Source organism: Eleginops maclovinus, chromosome 8, assembly GCF_036324505.1.
Source record: "Eleginops maclovinus isolate JMC-PN-2008 ecotype Puerto Natales chromosome 8, JC_Emac_rtc_rv5, whole genome shotgun sequence".
Taxonomy (NCBI): domain Eukaryota; kingdom Metazoa; phylum Chordata; class Actinopteri; order Perciformes; family Eleginopidae; genus Eleginops; species Eleginops maclovinus.
In genome coordinates, this window is record NC_086356.1 from 18,533,635 (window position 1) to 18,555,517 (window position 21,883).

At 40.1% G+C, this 21,883-nt stretch overlaps 1 protein-coding gene across 1 annotated transcript in view; it reads right to left on the reverse strand.

Annotated features, from left to right (window-relative positions):
• The window catches only part of LOC134868821 (netrin receptor UNC5D-like), a 160,268-nt gene that overhangs the window by 16,996 nt on the left and 121,389 nt on the right, over positions 1 to 21,883 (reverse strand). Inside the window, 9 exon segments of the mRNA XM_063890131.1 lie at positions 2,436 to 2,607; positions 7,259 to 7,343; positions 8,669 to 8,887; positions 10,210 to 10,359; positions 14,307 to 14,492; positions 16,946 to 16,978; positions 17,313 to 17,477; positions 20,233 to 20,400; positions 21,459 to 21,633. Coding sequence (XP_063746201.1) covers positions 2,436 to 2,607; positions 7,259 to 7,343; positions 8,669 to 8,887; positions 10,210 to 10,359; positions 14,307 to 14,492; positions 16,946 to 16,978; positions 17,313 to 17,477; positions 20,233 to 20,400; positions 21,459 to 21,633 — 1,353 coding nt within the window.

Consider the following 21,883-nt stretch of genomic DNA (forward strand, 5'->3'; position numbering starts at 1 on the left):
GAACTGTGCATAGCTGAACGCCGGCCAAATGAATAATGACACATCAACTAAACAGATGGGGATACAGTAACACTGACAAAACGGATTAGTGGGGTGCAGATGTATCCGATGGCCAATTGCTCCTCATCTTGTGCTCAATCCTCCCTAAATCACCTTTGAAACATAACTGTGACCCACGTGTCCCCTCTGCATATGGCCCGGCTGAGCAATGCAGGGTAATTTAGTGGCCCACCGCTTCCTAAACCTGCCCCATTAGCACTGCAGCAGACATGAAGGATCTCCATGGCATAGCTCTTCCCCGCCAGGCAGCCGTGGAGAAATGATGGAGTCAAACTCTAGCAGTACAAAAGTGCAGGCTTTAAAGGGAATGGCACTGAGAGGCAGATGGAGCGAGGGGGGAAGGGGAAGAGAGACCGAGCGAGGGGGAGAAAGACTTCCATCCACCATTATATTACTAATTCCAGAGATTAGGTTTTGAGTAAGCATCCTTCCTGAGATAAAGTGCTCATTATTTCCTGGTGACAGAGACGGGTCAGGCCGTTACATTTTCTTGGAGCGCGTCTCTTCTTTCTTCGACCCGTCTGTGTCTCTCTGTCGGTCCGCTCCTCCCCAGCCGACTCTCTGTCCTGCATATAGCCATCAGTGATGGGTGTTTTGATAGCTCCCTTTTGTGCAACGCGCCTGCTGGCAAATTACGTCTGTGTAAATGTCACACAGAGTGAAAAGACCAGGCTGGGGAGAGAACATCGGCCCCTTCCAAGGTTACACAAACCCCGGTGGCTCTGGGGTCACTCTTCCTCGATGAGGTCCCCGAAGCTTTTTGATGAGGTTAGTTACACATTAAAAGAGCATCTTAGATATGTCTATTCTCCTGACACGGCACAAGAAAAAAGGGCCGAGAGTGTTTGGATTGAAGTCAGATGTCTGAACAAGGCTCTGAGAAACTGTGAAGAGGCTCTACAGGACACAGTTGAAGGACTTCCTGAGGTGTTATTTTACTGAAAGAGCTTGATGTGAGAAAAGAAATCTCACAGGAGCAATCAGAGATAGAACTATGGTGTATTTAGAGCAGGGGGCACTTAAATATTAAGCACACTTGGCAGTTTTCATATATTTTTAACCTCACACTGTGGTATCAGTTTGGACTAGATACTTCAACCTTTTGCAGTAAAACAATATTGGTACCACTTTACAATAAGATTACCCTTATAAAGGATTCATGAAGGGGTTTATAATTAAGTTATTTATTAGGTTGGAAACACGTTATTAATCATTAAGGACCATTTATAAACCAGTTCTAACATAGTTTTCATACATCAACACAGGCTCACTATTTGGCAAGACGACTAAGCCTTATATTGGCTAACTAGCTTACTTCTTCATCAGCCACCATCCTGGGTATCTGTTGTTCACTGAGTTGATTCTCCCCCCATCCATCTTGATGTTTTATTTATTTCTTGTCTTATAAAAGCTTATTCATGATGTATAAAGTGTTCACAACCTAATTAATACATTAATTACAAACTATTCGTAAACCCTTTATAAGGGTATTGTAAAGTGGTACCAAAATATTTTCTACATCGTTAAAAATCTAGTTCAGGGACATTAGTTTAACTGAAGCTCACTCCTGTTAAACGTTTTAATGAGTAGTACTTGTGGATGATTAACCATTGTTTCTATGTTTTAGTAATTACACTGCATGTCTATGTGTTTTATCTCTGGCTGACTGTTGCAGAGGTAGTCATTTGTTTCCATTTGACACCAAATGGTTTTTTGATTAAGATGAAAACAACACTGCTAAAGCAGATGGATCTATTTGCTGTTTGTTCTTTTCTGCAACATACACGTTCAAATCAGTCATGGTGGTCCCAGTATGACAATTATTTTCAAGAATAATTGAGATGATATACACCCCCTCATGCCTTTATCTACTGTTTTGCCATATAATAAATACACAGATGGATATGATTGTGCTTTTTCTCCCCTCACAATGTAAATTGTGCTTGTTGTGTTTTATTGTTTTACCAGCTGCACTGCAGAATTCACAGATTCATGCAAGAGTAATGCTTTGAAACACCATCATCATTAAACCAGGGAAAGAAATGAATGTTTGAATGACTAATAGCAGTCATTTGGATTTGGTCTGACACTTCTTTTGGATGTATGACAGCATGAGGTAAAGCTTGAAAGGGCTGAATTTTATACAGAATGACAAATCTGAGCTGGCAACCCTGAAATCGACTCCGAGCTTGCATGACCACACTGCAGGATGGAAATTTTCATCAAAGTAAGTGGTAGCAGTTTTATCAGATGGTTTTGATATTCCAGGTGCTGGTGGAAGTGGTGTGTTTGCACTTGTTAACATTCTGCACTCATGTTGCAGCCGGGAATTTGGACCTGATAAGTGAAGCTGATGGTAAATAAAAATTGCTCACCTCCCACTTGTTTTCCTGCGTCTGCCTCTTTAGCCGGATGGTCCAATTATCAGCTGCAACCTCCGCACAATGGGCTATGGTCATGGCTATGGGGCAGGACAAGTCAAGGCCGGGTGGGCCGTACGTGACTGCGGGGCTCAGGAAGACCTCTGACCCCTCCTCGGACACAGCACTGCACATGCAGAAAAACAGTTAAGTTACATATTAAAAGAACAAATGTTGGAAATCCTAAGTCTCCTCTTAACCTGAATCACTAGAGTGTCAATCAAATGTAGACCACTCCCCTATCCAAGCCCATAAAACCCACCCTTCAGGCCTGTCACTCCCTGCTTTCCCTCCAGAGACTGCAGGCAGAACAAATGAGACCGCTGTGAGTTTGCACATGGAGTTCTCAATTGTTTGAACATTAAAGATCCCTATTATGCAAAATTGACTTTTTGCTGTCTTCTATACATAAATATGTGTCAGGAGACTCACAAAGTGTCAGAAAATTACAACCCTCTCTCTTTTCCTCCTTACCCACATCTCTAAAAATGGGGGTACAAACGAGCTGATCCAGATTTGCTTCTGTTATGACATCATAACTGAAATGAATTGTGGGCTGGCTTTACATTGAACTCCTGGCAACGTCCCGCCCACGTGACACGTCCCAACCTATCGTCCCCCATATACAGTCGCGAGCTGAATCCCTTCCGCAGCACCTCTGTGTGTCTGTGTGTTCAGCGGGATGTCTGCAGGAGGGACTTGTTGTTGTATATATAATACATATAATGTCTGTTCTAGTGTCTCAGAAATAATGGTTGACGAGTTATATGGAGTTTAATCAAGGCAGCCAGCCATGGCTCGCCCATAGAGCCGACCTCCCACCGACCTCCCCTACAATATTTTTCACCTGCCCCCACTAATGGCAGCGCTTAGCTGAGTATCTCCGTTAGAAAATTCTCTGTTCAGAGGCGAGATCATGATGCTCCAAAGGGGCGTGACCAGCTTCAACTCAACTCAAATTTAAAGCAAGTCACAGAATCAGCACTTCTGGAACAGGGCTGAAATAGAGGGGGAGGAGGCATGCTACAATGGGTGATCTGTTTGGTATTTTGAGCACTTCACAGACAAGTTTTGTATGGATACTGCCCTACAATATATTACATACAAATATAGCATAATAGAATTAATTGTTTAAGTCCTGACTGTTTTTGTTATTTGTTAAGCTAGATCCCTATTGATTTGTTCCTATGTTGTGAGGAAAAGGGAGCATTATTTAGTTGTTGTATACCTGACTTGTAATATATTACGTATATTATTTTATATAGAGAAAATCATCCACAGTACATCCATGTTTTACCATCCACAAACCGGATTGACTGCAATGAAATGTGTAACGGCTTTCTGGATCCAGTGTTTTAATGGGCACACCGCCCTCCACCAACTATAGTTCTTTCAACAAACTTAAATATGGTGCTTTTCTATTCCAGCAAAAAAGGAGGGTATGAAAATGAGGACGTGATCATCATTACTAATGAATCACTGCTTAAACAAGGATTAAAATAGCAGAGTGTGACCCTTGCCTATAAACAAAGTAAACTCAAATCTTTGGAGACTCATAATGAATCAATCCCTGACCAGCTGACACACAGACATACAGATAGAGGAAGATTAAAGCACCAAGACTAATGGACAGTGGGGCTAGGGAGGACAGGCTTTAGCACACAGCGTGTAAGCTCCGTGGGTCGATGGAGCTTATGAAGCCTGTTCTGGCCAGCCTGGTGACAGATTAGCTGGGCCAAGCTGCTCTTGGCCAGGGGCCCAATCTTGGCTGGAAGCCCCGAAGACTGAGAGCAATCAATGGGACCACCATCAGTCATGCAGCTGGCCCGGCTGGACACCTCACATACACAGGACACGATGTTGCTGCTGTTGTCACTGGAGCGGCATGGATATTTCTCAACATCATTAATGCAACTGCAGCAGGGACAGGCGCTGACATGAAAGCACAGATGCATCACAAATGTGTAAAGTGTGCGTAGACCCACACATGTATACACACGAACACAGGGGACACCCAGAGAATGAGAATGAGATGGATGTTAGGAGAACTTCTATTTTATGTTGACACTGTGACACCTGACTTCCTTTAGAACCAAGTCAATGGCTGTGTAAAAATTGTATTCTAATTCCAAATGTATTTTCCAATAAATAGGAAAATTATCAATTCGAACCATCACTGTTATCTTGAGCCAGCTATGACATCTACTGTTGTTTTTTTTGTAGCCCAAAACCTAAAAATAATCTGCTTAGAATGATATGAAGTGGAGAAACAAAATTTTTTTTCATATTATTTTCCAATTAATTTTCTTAGGGCAGCTTCTGTAGTATATGGTGTATAGTAGTACAGTGCTCCTGGCACAGTTCTATATTCCTTATACAGGGGCCGTGTGTGTGTGTGTGTGTGTGTGTGTGTGCCAAGGGTAGCTTTCCCAAGAAAAAGAACCTGTAGCCAAGGTTTTTTGGTCTCTTCATTTTGTACTCTTTCTTGGGCTTCTGCTGCAGATCTATGTGTATGTCATGTCTTTATTATACTGTTACATATCAATAAATAAATAAATACAAAACAATACTGACTTCCAATCTTAAAATAATATCACACATGCAGATAGCCCCGTGGCCCCGCAGCCACAGGCTCCAACGAAACCAAGGTAACCTGCCGCAGACACTATGGTAATTAGCCAGACTGCCTGTGAGCATAGATTAAAGGTCTGGTTATTTAGCATCTCTGATTGTGGTTATGAGAATAAAGAAATACCACTGCAGGATGATGGTTGAAATGTAAATAATAGATTGGGGTTATTAGTTAAATTGTGTCTCTTGTTATTGTCTTATTTTTTCAAACAACAGCATTAAATGTGACATTTTCTTTATTTATTTCATTTTGCTCAGAACACAATATTAAGTTACTTATTGATCATGACTCATTAGTGAGAGTCTGTTTCTTAGCTCTCACATTGCTATGGAGTTAAACAAAATTACAGGCATAAAACTGAGCTTCTTAATTGGAATTATACTGAATTCATATTTTTGGTTAGAATGCAAGTTCATCCAAAGTTCATCCAAAATAAAAAACGATAAAAGGAACCTCACTCCCCTGAGTGACACTACAAAGAATAACTTGCCTCCCTGCAAAGGCTGATCAAACAACTATCAGCCACTCACAGTTCACTGCCTCAGGCTTTCCCAAATGTCATCACTTCCTAATCCTAATAAACGTTTTTATGTAATTCTCAACATTAGCATTCAAATCACTGAGTTATAGCCAGAAAAATATTGATCTCCGACAACAGAATTATTATCAGTTTATTTTTGAGTCCAACTTGATACTTGTGCCAAATTGGAAGAAATTCCAATCAGGCCATTCTGTGATTTTAAGCCTTCATCCACTGCTTTGGGCAGCACAGAGGCACAAACTATGCTGTGTCCTTAGACTACCCAGCATGCCCTGCTGCGCTGGAGAATATCGCACACTAAACAACCGCGTGAAGCCTAGAGGACGAACTAAAGCTCTTTCCAACACCTGAAACCGAGCCAGAGCTGATCGATTCCTATTCTCTGCACAGGAGAGCCACGTCTTATGTAGATGACCAAGTTTGAATGGAAAGAAAGGATCCAATTTCTCTGCTGAACTCTGCGGCTGTCAGAAGATAGGCTTTGACTGACAGCTCAGTGGGGCACGGATCCTGCAGCTTCTCAGACGGCAGCCAGAGAAGTAAACAGCATCAGGCTTATCAGAGCAAAGCAGGAGCCTAGAGGGCAGCGGCTTGGCTGAATTGGGTAGACTTTGGGCAGGGGAGTGTGTAACCAGCCCCCAAACTGAGCCAATCTCCAACCTAAAGGTGACCTTTGATCTGTATCTTTTTCCCAAATGACCCTCGGCATCTAATGTGTGGGTGGTGCTGAGATGACAGATGAATTTCACGTGGCACTAAATGTCACTTTTGATTCTCTCTGGGATGTAGAAATTGAAATTCATTGAGAAGCACAGGCTGTTAGCCGTGTTGTTAGGGTGATATTTCGCTAGCGGGGTTTCACACAGACATGCTGACACATTGATACCGTCTGCTATAAATCAAGAATATGTCCAAAAACTGACTCCAGCTTGTCAGATACCGTTTGAGGCTCTGTTGCAAACAAGTCACAGGTATTACTCCCCTTTCAAATGGCTCTTATCTATCATGCCTTTTCCTCCTCAAGTAATAGCTTTGTGAGAATCCTGACATCAAAGTAACAGAAATAGACTTGAGCTGGCAGGGAACAGTGATCCAAACTTTCAGCATATCACATTCAACAGAACCAAAGACGTAATCAATATAACCGATCATCGTGACTTTACAAAGTTCACAGTGCGCTCCAATCAGTCAGGATGGAAAGAGATATTGTCCCTGTTATGTCTACCAACAGAAAACGGGCTAGCAGAGGCATGGAGGGCATCTCTTTTTGCTGAGATAGTTGCTTAAGGCAGCATTGAAATCTGTCTGCGGCTGCCAATGTATTTATGACACATCATGTCCCCCCCCCCCCCCCCCGTAGTGCCTGCAAGATGAGAAAGGACCCCCTGCTGGGTGGGTATATGTTCTGCATCTGTATCTGTATGAGTACATGGGACTGTGTATTCTCTGCATGAGAGGATCGGTGTGAGCCCTTTGTGGTGCATGTTCGGCAAAGAGAAGAGGAGATGACGTGAAGATGGATGACAGGTGTGCTGCGATGGGTTGAGAGATTAAAGGAGAGCAGCGTGAGAGGCAGACAGCGTCGCCTCACTGAGAGTCTCTCACCTGCTGTCCTCCTGGTTGATGATCATGTACATTTCCCAGGTAGTGTCTTCTGAAATCCCCCCATGAGGCACCAGCAGACTTATCCCTGCAGAGAAGAAGGCATGCACAAAGTGATTAACTCACAGCCAGCAGAGGGGGGGAAGAGTACTAAGATCTTGTACTTCAGTAAAAGTAGAAGTACCAGAGTGTAGGAATACTCTGTTACAGTAAAAGTCCTGCATTCAAAATGTTCCTCCAGTAAAAGTAGAAAGTATTCTCATCTAAATGTACTTAAAGTAGCGACAGTAAAAGTAGTCATTGTTTGATTGGTCCATTTCAGAATAATATCTCTGATATGTTTTATAATTATTGATCATTAAAGTGTTCTCAGAGCTGGTAAAGGTGCAGCTAGTTTTAATGGCTTTGTTTACTGCAGGGTAGCTGCTGGATTTACTCCAGGTGAACTAAAGTCTGATTTAAGGGCTGATTATATTTACCATCATTAATCCTAATCTGTAAAGTAACTAAAGGGACTAAATAAATGTAGTGGAGTAAAAGTACACGATTAACCTCTGAACTGTAGTGGGGTAAAAGTACAAGCTGGCACAAAATTGAAAATACTCAAGTGAAGTACAAGTACCTAAAAATTGAACTCAAGTACAGCACTTGAGTAAATGTACTTAGTTACTTTACACCTCTGACAGCCAGCACACACACCTGCCCTGCTGTCAGGTCTCTTTAAAACAGCCAGAGAGGTGATGGCACAGAGGAAAAAGTGACGGAAGAAGGTCCCAGAGGCCTTGTGAATCAATGCTGCCGAGAGCATCTTTGTCACCAGCACACACACTGCGTCTTAGATACACACACTACTGTATGATAAACAATTACTGCCAATCTACATTGCAGTTGATAAAGGCCCTCGAGGGACAGGATGATGAATGTAGGCCACGAGAAAACTCTGCCTTAATAATGTGGTACACCGAGCATCACAGATTTACATTACACAGTGAACATTTACTTTATGGTGTACAGTGTGTTCTTTATAAAGCTGAAATGCTTTAAAAATTACGCATTCAATATAGCTAGAACACTTTGTAGTATAATGAAATGTTGATTGGGTTTGTCGGGATGCACTGGTTGGGTAGAAATGTCAAAGCTGTCTAACTTCAGAGCTTCAGTAAATAAGATATTCATGTTCATGTTACTCGGTCGATCAAAGACAGTTCCAAATGTTCGCTGCATGCCAACACTGACAAGGTCAGACAACTTCAAAATGCATTACAAGATTCCCTGTGTCATCTTTGCTGCTGTTTCAAACGATGGTAAGATATAGATTTCAGCTTCTCTGTGTTTCTTGTTTGTTTTATGTTTAAGGAATTTCAGTTTACACACTGGGTTATATCGAATGAAGTTTCCCCACAGTGGGCTCACCTGTGTTAGGCACCACCAGCCTGCCTCCAGCACAACCAAACACTGCAGTTGCTTTGTGAGGAGGCCTGCTTGGACTCAGAGAAACTTGTGGAGTGAACAGATTTTTGCCTCTTCTGCCCAGCGTCGTCCCAACTGGAACCCCTCTGTAGTCTGGAGCCAGGCCCCGTGGAAATGTCTGAGGGTGGGACATGACATGGTACTCTGCCCTTTCTGCCACCCCTAGAGATACAATAAAATAAACACACACTGTTCATTAGACCCAGAGAAAAAACAGGTATAGGGCATCACACTAAACTCAATTTCTCAATTACCACTGCAGAGTAGACACACGTGTAACAGCGAGATATTAGCCCTTGAGAAGATTACATTAGAAGTTAAATTCAGTATGGTGTCTGTAAAACCAATCACTCTCCAAATTGACCGTCCCTTAAAACAGCAGTTGTCCAATTATAGCATAGCAAACAAAGTTATGGACAGCCAGTCTTTGAGGCTTTGGATTTCTCATCCATCTAAAACAGTGTGGGAAGAAGCAAGTAGTAAGGAATACCATGAAACGACATTTTCCCAAGCTATTATACATATATTTGGGGTTTGGAAGTGGGGTTTATGGGCTGTATAAGTAAGAAAACATGAGATTTGATAAGCCATTCAGGTTTTGATACCTTCTCCGAAGGCAATCGTATAAGGATGGGCTTTTTAGGGAGGAGGGCTTACAGAGACCTGTGAGAAAAACCAATTATTTTAGTCATAGGATAAAATCAGATATATTTATACATTTGGTATAAGAATAATGTGCTTTATAAACATTGAAGCAAAAACACAAGTAGAAACTAAAAGTATGAATCCTTCAAATTTGCACAATATTCAGAGTCCCATTTAGGGAGAAACAACCAAAACCAAAAACATAATGTAAGAACTGTAACAAATGAATTAAATAGTGTGTTTATCCGCTATAACGTAGGCTGCAATTGTTAGCATGTATAGCTAACTAACTACTAGACTACCTAGAGTGTTATTTCAGATAGTGTTTTGTTTGCCAAACTTAACTTCATCTTCATAAGCTGATTGAAGATATTAAAAATCACGAGACGGTGATTTCAACCAGCTACTGGAGCTCATTTGACTTAATTCTGCTAATTTAGCTATAGCTAGTAAGAATATGCCAGCAACAGTCAATTTTTGTGAGTGAAACTGATGTCTGAAGCCTGCTTTTGTCTGAAATCAAGGAGCTACCACACATTTAGAGTTATACATCTGTATCACTGTAAACTGCAGATGTGCGGCGCAAGAGCAGAGAGCTTGACAGGCGTAGCAACAGTAACTAAGAAGGACGTGGCTTAGCAATGGTCAATTTGTGATGCCCTTCAAGTCCATGACCATTTTTCTTTTATGACAGCTTTCTTAGAGATTGCCTCAAAGCAGGTTCAAAGCAAGACAGATTATCCATCCGAGCTGCAACAGCAAACTTTTTCTCTTGCCTTTCCAAAAAGTATTTGAACACCACAGTCAGGGGCTTTTAAAACACACATCTATTTACTGACCTTTGACCTTGAGATCAGGCAATGGGTCAAGCAGTGAGCGCTCAGCCATCAGCTCCTTGTCAATGGAGTCCTGGAAACACATGGGGCTGGTGTAGGTGCGCGACACTGTCAGATCAGGTTGCATGGATGAATTAATTAGCAGAGGGTTTGCTGAAAAACACACAAAGAGAGAATGCAGATTACTGTCAACAATTAGACATCTTTAAGCAACAATCCCATTTGCAGAGGGTGACACTACATCAAACAGGAACTCTTTACCGTACAATGTCCCAATTAAAGGGGCAACTGACAACGACTGTTGTAGGCTATGGTTTAATCTGATGTTAAAAAAATAGTGTGACAATCTGCCATGATACTAAATGAAATTGTAGATTAATTTAGATAATTTATATTTAAAACAGTTTATTTTTCCTTATGGAAAGGTGTTGCTGTGGCTAAAGGCAGCCACACGTATGCAGTGGTTGGAAGTACATTTAATGTACTGTACTTTTATACAATTTTGAGTTACTTATAATTCACTTGAGTATATTTATGTTAAGTTACTTTTACTTTATTACATTTGGAAGGAACAGTATATTTGATTTTTTTACAAATGTAGTTACTAGCTAGTTTGCAGGTATGGATTTATAACATAGAATATAAATCAACCAATAAAGCATTATGTATTATTATAGGTTAAGCTAACTAGCAGTAAGTAATTTAAATAATCCTTGTCCTTTACCAAGACAATTATTAGTTATTATAATACAAAAATCTAAAATTGTAAGTCTGATGAGGGCTGTACCTGAAAATTAGTAATTTTACTTTTTGTACTGGAAGTATATATTTTTCACCCTCTGTCTGAAACCAGAGCCCAGGCTGCTCTGATTGGTTAGCTGGCAGGCTCTGTTGTGATACTGCTTAGAGATGTCCCGCCCCTTATCTTATCACTTTCAATGTATTGGAGCGCCAGCCAATAGAAGCATGACTGTAGCAGGTCTTTAGGTAAAAGATCTGAGTACTGCTTACACCTCTGAATGTGTGTTGTATACATTTTCTTGCGGCTCAATTAAGAAACACAGAGAAACAGAAAAAGGTTGTTACAGACGAGATTAATCTGCTAATTGTAAAGTGAAATTAATTCGTGATGAATAACTCGTTGACAGCAGCATTACATGACGCAGTTAAGAAAACAGCATGGTTTCTCTTAATGAGCATAGAAATGCTGTTTGCTGATTTATTTGGTTGGGAATTGGGTGAACCGTTGTCATAGTGACTCATGATCAAGGACATGATTGCGTAAAATAATTGAAATGATTACTATATAACTACTGAAGCAGTGTACAGCAGGCTGCAAAATGTAAGGAGGGGAGGGCAGGATGGAATTTATGGAGGTTTGGCTGTTTTAGAAAGGAGAACAGGGACCAAGATTAAAGCTTTCCCTGGCTCCTGCTGTGTTATCAAAATGAACTTTATTATGCCCCGCTGAGAGCTGTTGCCGTGGCGCCCCATAATGCCAGCCTTGTAAAAATATGCCTCAATCTGCCGGGCAAAACACACCATGCTCCTGAGCTCTGATTTTTCTGTGCTCGGAAACAAGCAGCCATAAATGCTCCATTCAGGAACCGAGTGTGAGAAAAGTAAAACAAATCTTGAAATCATGAATAATTCATTTAAATTAAATTAGGATTACACAAATAACAGCCAACAATGTTACAAACTGACACATTACACTGAATAAACACCTCTTATTTTATTATCTATATATTATCTTATTTCATTTGTGTTTCAGGACAGTTGTATTTGTCTGCCTGTATTGTTTGTGTTTGTTGTAACACTGTTCATGCTGCTTTCTTTGCCAGGACGCTCTTGAAAAAGAGATTTTAATCTCTGAGACTTTTTACCTGGTTAAATAAAGGAGATAGACATATACATATATATATATATATATATTTTGTTGTTGCTTAGAATATGTTATAAAAGATGTTAAAAGCATAACATTGGCTTGTTATGGAAGTTTTCAGAAAATGTATATCTCTTGGGATATGCTGATGTTTTCAAAAAAAGCAATAGATGCATAGTGGAGGTTTTATAATGAAAAGTTATTGGATATTTAGTGCACTACAGCAAGAATGTCGAGAAGGCTTGAGTGAAGAAACAGAGGAATTAAATCCAGTAACTTTGGCCCTTACAACATTTTAATAATTGATGTAGTTATATCACAGTACAAAGAAATGTATGCATAATTCATTTTTATAAACATTATTACAGAAGAATATACAAAACTGTAAGGCTAGCTTGACATTAATGTGTGAGTATACTTACAGTGTTCTTATTTCTTATGGTTGTCTCACTTTGATAGTGTGTGTGTGTGTGTGTGTGTGTGTGTGTGTGTGTGTGTGTGTGTGTGTGTGTGTGTGTGTGTGTGTGTGTGTGTGTGTGTGTGTGTGTGTGTTGTATTGTTTTGTTCACTTGATATGAGACAAGCTGAAAAATGAGTCCTGTGTGGTCGCCCTTCTTCATTTCTGCATTGTTCTTATGTTTGGAGGAGAGTGACACTTCATTTATATTATAATGCCATCTCACTGTACCAGGCTCACTGCAGACTTGAATTGATCTTGCACAGATTTTCTGGGCCTTATGAATCATCAATCTTATTAAAAGTAGTATGAGTGCAATTGCAGTCAAAAAACTATTTTTCATTTTGTTACTTTATGAAAAGTAAATCAACCAAATCCCTATACTCTTCTACACGATCACTTGATACATTACAGCTTAGGGACAAACTGTAGTGCTGTATCTTCATGGAAAATCAATCCAAATGCCATTTTCATTGAGTGCAGAATCTTTAACTGTCTTCTTTGGTTATTTGAGAATATATTGTGGTTTGTAGTCATTGTATCAAACATTACAGCAGCTCTGAACTCTACTCTTTCTCGTAGTACTTTATGGTCTTTATAAACCTCTTATTACAAAGTCAAGGATAAACAATCCTTCTTGTATCTTTAGATGTTGAAGAGGCTCTTCAAACGTATCACGTCAACCCCTTTCATGTATGTTTAGCTGTTTATTTTCTGAATCGGAATTCCTTTATTTATCAAGCTACTGGGAAATGTACATTACAAAACACCTGATTAATAAAGAAAAACACAATAAGTAAAAAAAACAAACACATAGCAGATAAGTACAACATGATAAAAAAGTAGCAGTATAGTATACTGTATTTTTTAAAGTGAACATTTAAAAGAGGTAGCTGGTACTATTTACAGATTGCAAATACATTGAAAGGGAAATAAAGCTTGAATTGCAGGAAATGTACATTCTGTTTTTGACTCATCCTAGTGTTAGGACCAGTGTAGGGGACAGTGCCTTGCTCAGGGACCCCTCAGTAGCACTTGGTCTTTCGGGGACTTGAACCGGTGACCTTCTGGTTCCCAAGCCAAGTCCCATGGCTGTATACTGCACAAAGAGTTTCTAGATTTTCTAGTTATATTTTTATATTAATTCACATTTTTAAAAGTTAAATAATTATTAAAACATAAAATATGGACTGAGATGGAATTACTAAAATAATCACCCATAACTTTTGGGTCTACAAACTGTATGGGTTCCTTAATCTTTTCTAAAATTAAATACATTTAGTTATCATACAGTGTAGGAAGGGAAGGTGTGAACATGCAAGCAAGACATATCGTTCTGTAATTTCAACTTTATTCTCAAATTTATGGGGAGTGCTAAGTGTAATTATGTAAAAACCGTCAAACGCTGTCCATACTTTCATAAAATAATTAAATCATCAGGCATGGAATCAGACACAAGCCAATTAACCAGAACACTTGCTATACTTTTCTACACACCACATTCATATGGGCATATGCTGAGTATAAACAGTGTGAGGAAGAATTATACAACCTTTGTTTATACAGATCTCCAGCTACCCTCTGACCTTTCAACCACTTTGAACATTAACACCTCTTCTATAGATTTTTTCATGTAATTGCTTTAGGTACAGTATATGTTAAAGCCTATGATCACAGTGGGATTCATCCTGCACGATTCGGGGATTGTATGTATTTTGTGTGTAAAGGGATTTGTAAGACACACAGTCACTGGCTCACCTTGACGAGAGGTCTTGAAGCTGAAGGACTGGAAGCCCCCGGTGAGGGCGGAGGAGTCGATGACATCCACACCGTACTCACTCTGGCTCCTTCGGTAAAGAGTGACAGCGATGATCAGCAGCACCACTGTCACCACCCCCGCAGCCAGGCCTGAATACAAGGCCACATCGCTGCTATTCTCCACATCTTGAAAAGGAAGAGTAAGACACAGAATCAGAGGTTTGAGCAACTTTTCACTTTCTCAGTCTGCTTAATTAGGAAGCGGGGGGACGTTTTTTCTCAGAATAAACTGAAAATCTGTGTTGCTAAGGAACATCCACTTGATTTAAAATATGAAAGTCTGTTTCAGGAGGTAAGTCTGCTTCGGTTTCAAACTACTTTAGCGCCTTTTTTGTTTTCTATTCCGCGTCTGCCCTGCCTCCTGATGCACAGCTTCATTGTTCCGTCGTGGAGTGTTAAAGCTACTAATGAGGAACCTCGGAAGGAAGGCGATTATAATCAACCCAGCACCTGACTGTCATTTCAAACACCGCCTGGTTCTGGTGTTGGAGGCACTCTGTGTTCCACCGGGATAATGTGACAAAACCAATTCATTAAATTAGCTCATCGGCAATGATTATGCTCTATCTGGTCCCACCAGTACGGCAGCGTCCAACTCCACAAAGAAGAAGAACGAGTGGGAAATAAAGGGGCTGCTAGCTTGTTCTTGAAAGATAATGAGATCTGCATTGAAACAGGACATGCTGAGAAATCCTCTAAGTAGCCTGAAGCTCAAATGAGGAGAAATTGACAAAATACGCAAAGCGGCATTAACAGCTACAGTAGCGGGTTAATTGGGGGCTTGGGAAGTTTTGGCAGCCTGGATGCATTTTCCCCCCCCCATGTTTCTGACAAACAGAAGTACATAACTGTGTTTAAGGACAAGGAAGGAGGACATGTGCTTGTGACTTAGAAGGTTGGAAATATGCAGCAGTAATAAACACATAAATAGCATATTACCCTGCACGGCAATAATGCAGACAAGAGTATATATTGGTACAGAAGTGAGACTTATAATAACGTTGGGAACAGGTGATTCAGTTGATGAAATTCAACAGCATCCATAATCTACATTAAACATACTGTACAATGTTTTATTTAAACAAAGAGTAAATGTTTTCTCTTTCTTACTTTAATGACCACTGAATCTAAATAATAAGTGACATGCACTAACACACAGTATGTTATTGCAAATGGAGTGAAAATGGATGCCAAGCATGGAGAAAATAATACCTTAACAACACAATCTTAAGTAAGAGAAGTCTGAAGAGTGAGAGAAGAGCCTGAAAATAAAATGCTGAAAAAGGCAAAGTATTCCTATAACATATATGCTGATTATTGAAACTATGTATTCTACCTGTCCATCAGAATCTCTACATCTGAGATAACCCTCACCTTTATTTTCAGCACAGGAGAATCCACAATGAGTCATGCAGAGTGTTAGTTTCCATAACCACTCCTGTCAGAGTGATTTCTCTCTTTTATACTACTGCTCTCAAGACTTAAAATCTAAAGTATTGTTTCCTAATTCATTGCAGTTCGTTGTGGGGCGACTTCAAAATAAGTAGTTTGAGGGTGATGATAGGTCCATGAAGTGTGCATCATTTGAAATTGCTTTCTGACCTGTCTCGAGGTAAAAAATGATTGCGCAAATGGTATTACAGCTGAAATACGGCCATTGAGTTTGCAGCTGAGTATAATTATCCATTAGGCAAAGTAGAAATGCGCTCGAGGCCATGCGACAGTGGTGAAGGGGAGAGAGCCAGCCTAAGTATAGGAAGTGTTGTCAGGAGGGGCTTTCCACTTCCATCCAAACCTCCCGCAGGCAATTAACAGAGAGGAAAAAGTCAAATATAAGCCCGGGATTTAGGAAAGTATGGACGAAGAGGAAATAATGAGTTTTTCCGTTTGTATATCAACATTACATTTCATTCATTCTTTCTTGTTTATATTGCATCATGTTCTTTCACAACGACATGAGGGAGCTTTATTCGTTTATTTTCTGATGACAACTGTAATTGCATCCTGTCAAAAGAAAATATGGAGGTGGACACCTAACTGTGCTTCCGCTACTTCAATGTTACTGTGTTTTGCTATAAGCACTGATATTTGTGTACTGTTTTTTCCAATGAGGGTAATTTGAATAGGAATCGGCCATTTGCAATGCTTAAGTGACCATTAAAGCCCTGCCACCATAATTCTAAAACTATAATTCCGTTAAGATTATGGCTATGCTTTCTTTTCCTTACTACCACTTCACCATGGTGACAAAGGGTTGCCGTTTCTGACTCTCCAATAAAAAGACTACGCTCGTCAAAGACTCAATGTTACTATCCGACTCCGACAGATATGAGGCTGTGTAGCCTAGCAACAGCTTAAGTAAGCAGACCAAGTACAAGTCATTTATAAAGGCTGTGATGACGCTAAATATGAGCTGTCAAGCTGTATGAAAGCAACCCTCCAGCCAATCGATTTCAAGTATTGTCTTGTCGTTGTACAAACTCAATGATTGCACAAGCCTTCTGCCAGGCCATGGCTGTAGGCAGTGATATCTTTAAAATTACATAATAGTAAGTAATGGAAGATGAGAAGACACTCACCCTGTGGCTTAGCATCGTGTAGCAACTTTCGATCTGCAAAGACAGAGAAACATGAGAATTTGAGCGTTTCTCTTTGACCTTTTTGAACGCTACAAGTCTCAGTTGATTTAATTACTACTTGTGTATGCATCCATGCCTGTGCACTCTGTGGTTATGTATGTGGAGTGGATGAATAATGAAGATGGATGAGGATGCTGGTAATGAGCATGATTATAATGACGATCATGATGTAGCCCACACTGCCAAAAATTATGAACGGTAAATCTATAATGACACAGTCCCTGAACACAATGGGAGTGACAGTAATGAGGCAAAACTATCTTTTTCTCATTGTTGAGCGGTGTGGGTAGATGGTGATGGGACCCACTCTGTGTGCACAGGCCGCCAGTGCAGTTGTCTGTAGCGAGCGCCACCCCGTCACACAGTCGTCCTCCATGTTTAGGCTCCGGAGCTGTGCACTCTCTGCTGCGCTGCCTGTCACACTCTGCGCTGCACACTGACCAGTTGCTCCACTCGCCCCAGCTGCCATCAACTGAGGGGGGTCAGACACAGACACACACAGACACACAGACACACACACACACACACACACACACACACACACACACACACACACACACACACACACACACACACACACACACACACACACACACACACACACACACACACACACAGATTCTATATTATCAAACACAAACATAATAGGGAAGAAAGCGATGCAAAGAGAAGGCTCATGCATAAAAAACTAAACAGAACAATAAAACAAGAGGGGGGCACATGGTCTTATATCATGATTTACTGCATAACAAAACGTTTTTCATTATTATTGTTATAACCCTGTTTTAAATGTATTCTCTGTATTAGTCTCACTTGGTTTTTTAGTTTTGACCTTTTTAACCTTTGACTCTTTGTTATAGTGACCAATAACCTGTTATCTACTCTATCAAGATTGTATGCACATAAACAGATTTCATAATGCATGGATTACATACATTGTCAGCCACTAATTGTGTGAACAAACAAAAAGTACAAATCAATAAAGATATACAGCTCTGAAAAAAATCAGTTTCTCTGGTTTGATTATTTAGAGGTACGGTATGTCTTTGAGTTAAAACATTTTTAAAATTGTATTCTATAAACTACTGACATTTTTTCTCTGTGTTGGAATTCAACAGACACTGGAATGGCTGCCATACATGTAGAGATAAAGATTTAAGAAAGACACACACACACACACACACACACACACACACACACACACACACACACACACACACACACACACACACACACACACACACACACACACACACACACACACACACACACACACACACACACACACACACACACACACAACCTTCAACCCTAATTTTAGCCTCCTAATAAAAAACATTGGTCGCCCAAAGGTTGAAAAACTTTTTATGAAAAAAAAAACTGAGGCTAACGCCCAGGGCTGTCAAGGACCAATTTTTTAAACTGACATGTCAAAGACGCTCACATATGTTTGAACAATAGGCCTAAATCATATTTTATAGAATCCTGGGAATTATAACAAAATGCTTTTGAGGAAACAGCTGCATAACTAACTTCACAAAAATATTTTCCTCCTTAGGGTGCCAACGTGTTGTGCCGAGCACAAACACACTCTGCTTATGCTATACTCCACCAAGCCTCCTTTCCACCTCCACATGCTTTAAAGGTTCCCTTCTTCCTGCTAATCTAAACGCAAATGCACCCTGTTTATGTTCAAACTCAGAGAGAAACCATCAGAAGGAGGCAGTTGGCAAAGGGAAGATAATGTTTGGAGTGCACTGCCTTTCGCTGATAACTTTTTTCTCTTAGACCTGATTTCCACTTATACTGGTGTTGTGGTAGAAATCATAAATGTGGGTTTGCCTAGGAAAACACTAGGGAAGAGCAGATTACAGCAAAGTTTTGATGACTAAAACTGCTGCTCTACTCTTTTTCTTACTTCCTGAGATTCTGCAGTTTGATTTTCCTCACTCAAATTCTCTCTTTGCCCCCCCCTCTCTTTTTACTCCATACATTTTCTCAGTTTTAAGGTCCACTGCTTTAAACTTCAGATTTAAACCCCTGACACTATCAGCAGTGGAGGCGGGCAATGAATTCCCACTAAATGTAACTGCTGGAGAGGAGACTACTACTAACTGCAAAGTATACATCAAGCTTTTATACTGATTTCCTACCTTTAAGACCGACACGGTTAATTACAGGTCTTAAAATCAACTGACAGACGCTTTAAACGCTCTTGAGTAATCAATCACAGAGACCATTTGGCTGCTATTCCTTTTTGTCACATTTACTGTTTTATTGCATGGTTATGCATGAGCAAGGAGAGAGGAACCTTTAGATGCTGATGCATTCAAGGACATGCTGACACTGGTAGGTAGTTGAGAGTCGGCTGCCGAACAGTCTCAAAGAAATCATTATAGGAAACACACACACTTGCTTTCTTGTCAAAAATTAGTTATGCTTGAAACTGAGGCAAGCAGATGGTTCATTTAGCTTAGCTTAAAGACTGGAAGCGAAAGGAAACTGCGAGCTCGAACAAAGAAATTTGCTTAAATGCACCAATAAAGCTTGCTTGTTATTAGCATGTAATATCTTGTTTGATGAATCTATAATAATACATTTAAATAAACAATTTGAAGATTAATCGGCGGTTTTGTGCTTTCCAGGATAAAGGTTAGTATTTTAATTGAATTTGTTGTAGTTGTAACACCCTTCACACTACACAAATAAAAACACATTTAAAAATTAAAACATTGAATTGGCAATATGTATAGAAAATATCACGACTGAAGGATGAATTAAAAAAAGGAAATAATATATTTAATGCACCATATAGACAAAAAAATATACAATATATTCAATATGACTCATTTATAAGTTATCGTTAAAAGAAAATGAGCAATGTAATGTATAAAACAAGTTATATATTGCAATCAATTGAAGAGCTTTATTGCTGGGAGGTGAATTTTGTTAACTTTAGACAGAGCCAGGCTCCCCCCTGCCTCCTACTGTATGCTAAGCTAAGCTAACTGCCTGCTGGCTACAGTTTCATATTAAACAGGCAGATATAGGACTTGTTTTAATATTTTAATTTAACTCTTAGCAAGGAGGCACATGAGAAATGTTTCAAAATTATTGCACAATCATGTCCATTTTAAGAATCGAGTGAAAATGGATTTTGAGGACACTTAAAACCCAAAACAAAAATACCACAGCATGCAGAAAGAAGACTCTGTCCTTCTGCTCACCTGGACACAGTGTGTTGCAGGTGCTCTTCTGTACCGACATGCCCTCACAGAAGGCTCCCCCATTGAGAGGAGCTGGATTTGTGCAAGTGCGAGAACGTTTCTGCACACCGCGTCCACATCGCACATTACAGGGAGACCAGTCTGTCCACGACGACCAGCCTCCATTCACTGTATGTGCCAGAGGATGAAAGGAAAGGAATGAACAAATACTTCCAAGATTGAAAGCTGGCCTACATCCTGTGGTTTACGGTAGATTTTCTGCACCAGAGGGACCGCATCACAGGGGTTCACTCAAGAGTGCCGAAGAATTTCTTGTGGGAAAAAAAACCTAAGGTGTCTCATGAAATATGATCAATGGTTTCTTCCCTTCTGTGCACTTCTTTTGATTTGTTGCCTGAAATAATGCGGGATGATTGACTGATAAGCTCATTTGGTGTCTGTCATAGGACAGGAAGAAATACTGGTATTCCACGATTGTACATCTGTCAGAGACTACTGGGAGTAGTAAGCCTGTCTAGCCTTCATTAGCATTAAGGAAATGAATGATTGATGGGCATCAACAATGGTGTGTCAGAAAGAATTAGAGGATTTCCTGCAGCAGCTAAATGTCCTTCTAGAAAAAAATAAAAAGAACACGGTGAAAGGTCAGTAAAAATGAGCACCAAAACAGTCTAATTAACAAGGTATTCCTCTGGTGTGTAACGAGGTGGTGCTAGCATGACATAATAATTTCTCTTATTTTCCCTGGTCTCTGCAGAGCTCTCTAAAGGGCTATAAAAATGCTGGAGCAGTTTGCTGGCCTGCAGCTGTACAAAGCGAGCCATGCAAGGTGTTCAGCACTGGCAGATAAAAGACAGGGAGTTGTGACAGCCAACGTCACTGCCTTTCCACCATTAATAATTGAGTTCTTGTAAATATTGCGCCTTTGTCTCCTTGTTTTTACACATGAGGGATCACTTGTCCATTACCTGCTCATTAGACTCTAGTGTGAAAAAAGACCACACGCTGTGGTTGAGCAGAGCTTTTTATATTAATGACTTGAGGTGCCAGTTTGACGGCCTATTTCTGTAGAGAAAGTTGATATGTTGCTGCAGACATGAAGGCTGTCTGACATTGTGTTGATGAGCTGTAATGCAACTCTAAAGATTCCTTCTATCATGCCATTTTGATTGAGAGTGAAATCTAAACTAACACACATCTTAAAAAAAAAAAAAATGATATCTTACCATAGACTACAACAGTGGCTGTTGCACTGCGTCTCTTGGCCACGATGTTGCTGGCAACGCAGGTATAGTTTCCAGAATCAGAGAGTCGGGCTTCGGATATGATGAGATTATGGTCGCCTCTTGTATCGATGGCACCAGCAGATTTGAGAGTTTCTTCATTTTTTAGCCATTCAACCTAAAAACAGCAAAGTATATGCATGTGTCACTTAAATATATAAAGAGGACAACAGATTTGACTATGTGATGGATTAAATATCTGATCAGTGCAAACAAATATTGATTGTTGTGGTTTAATATAGAGTATACTATAGTGTAGGGCTTCATGACTTACATATCTGCAGTAGCCAGAGTTTGCATTTTTAGGCTGTATTCTCTTTGTCACCCCAGAGTTGTGTTCTTGAACACACTGCTCCCTTCTATCATCA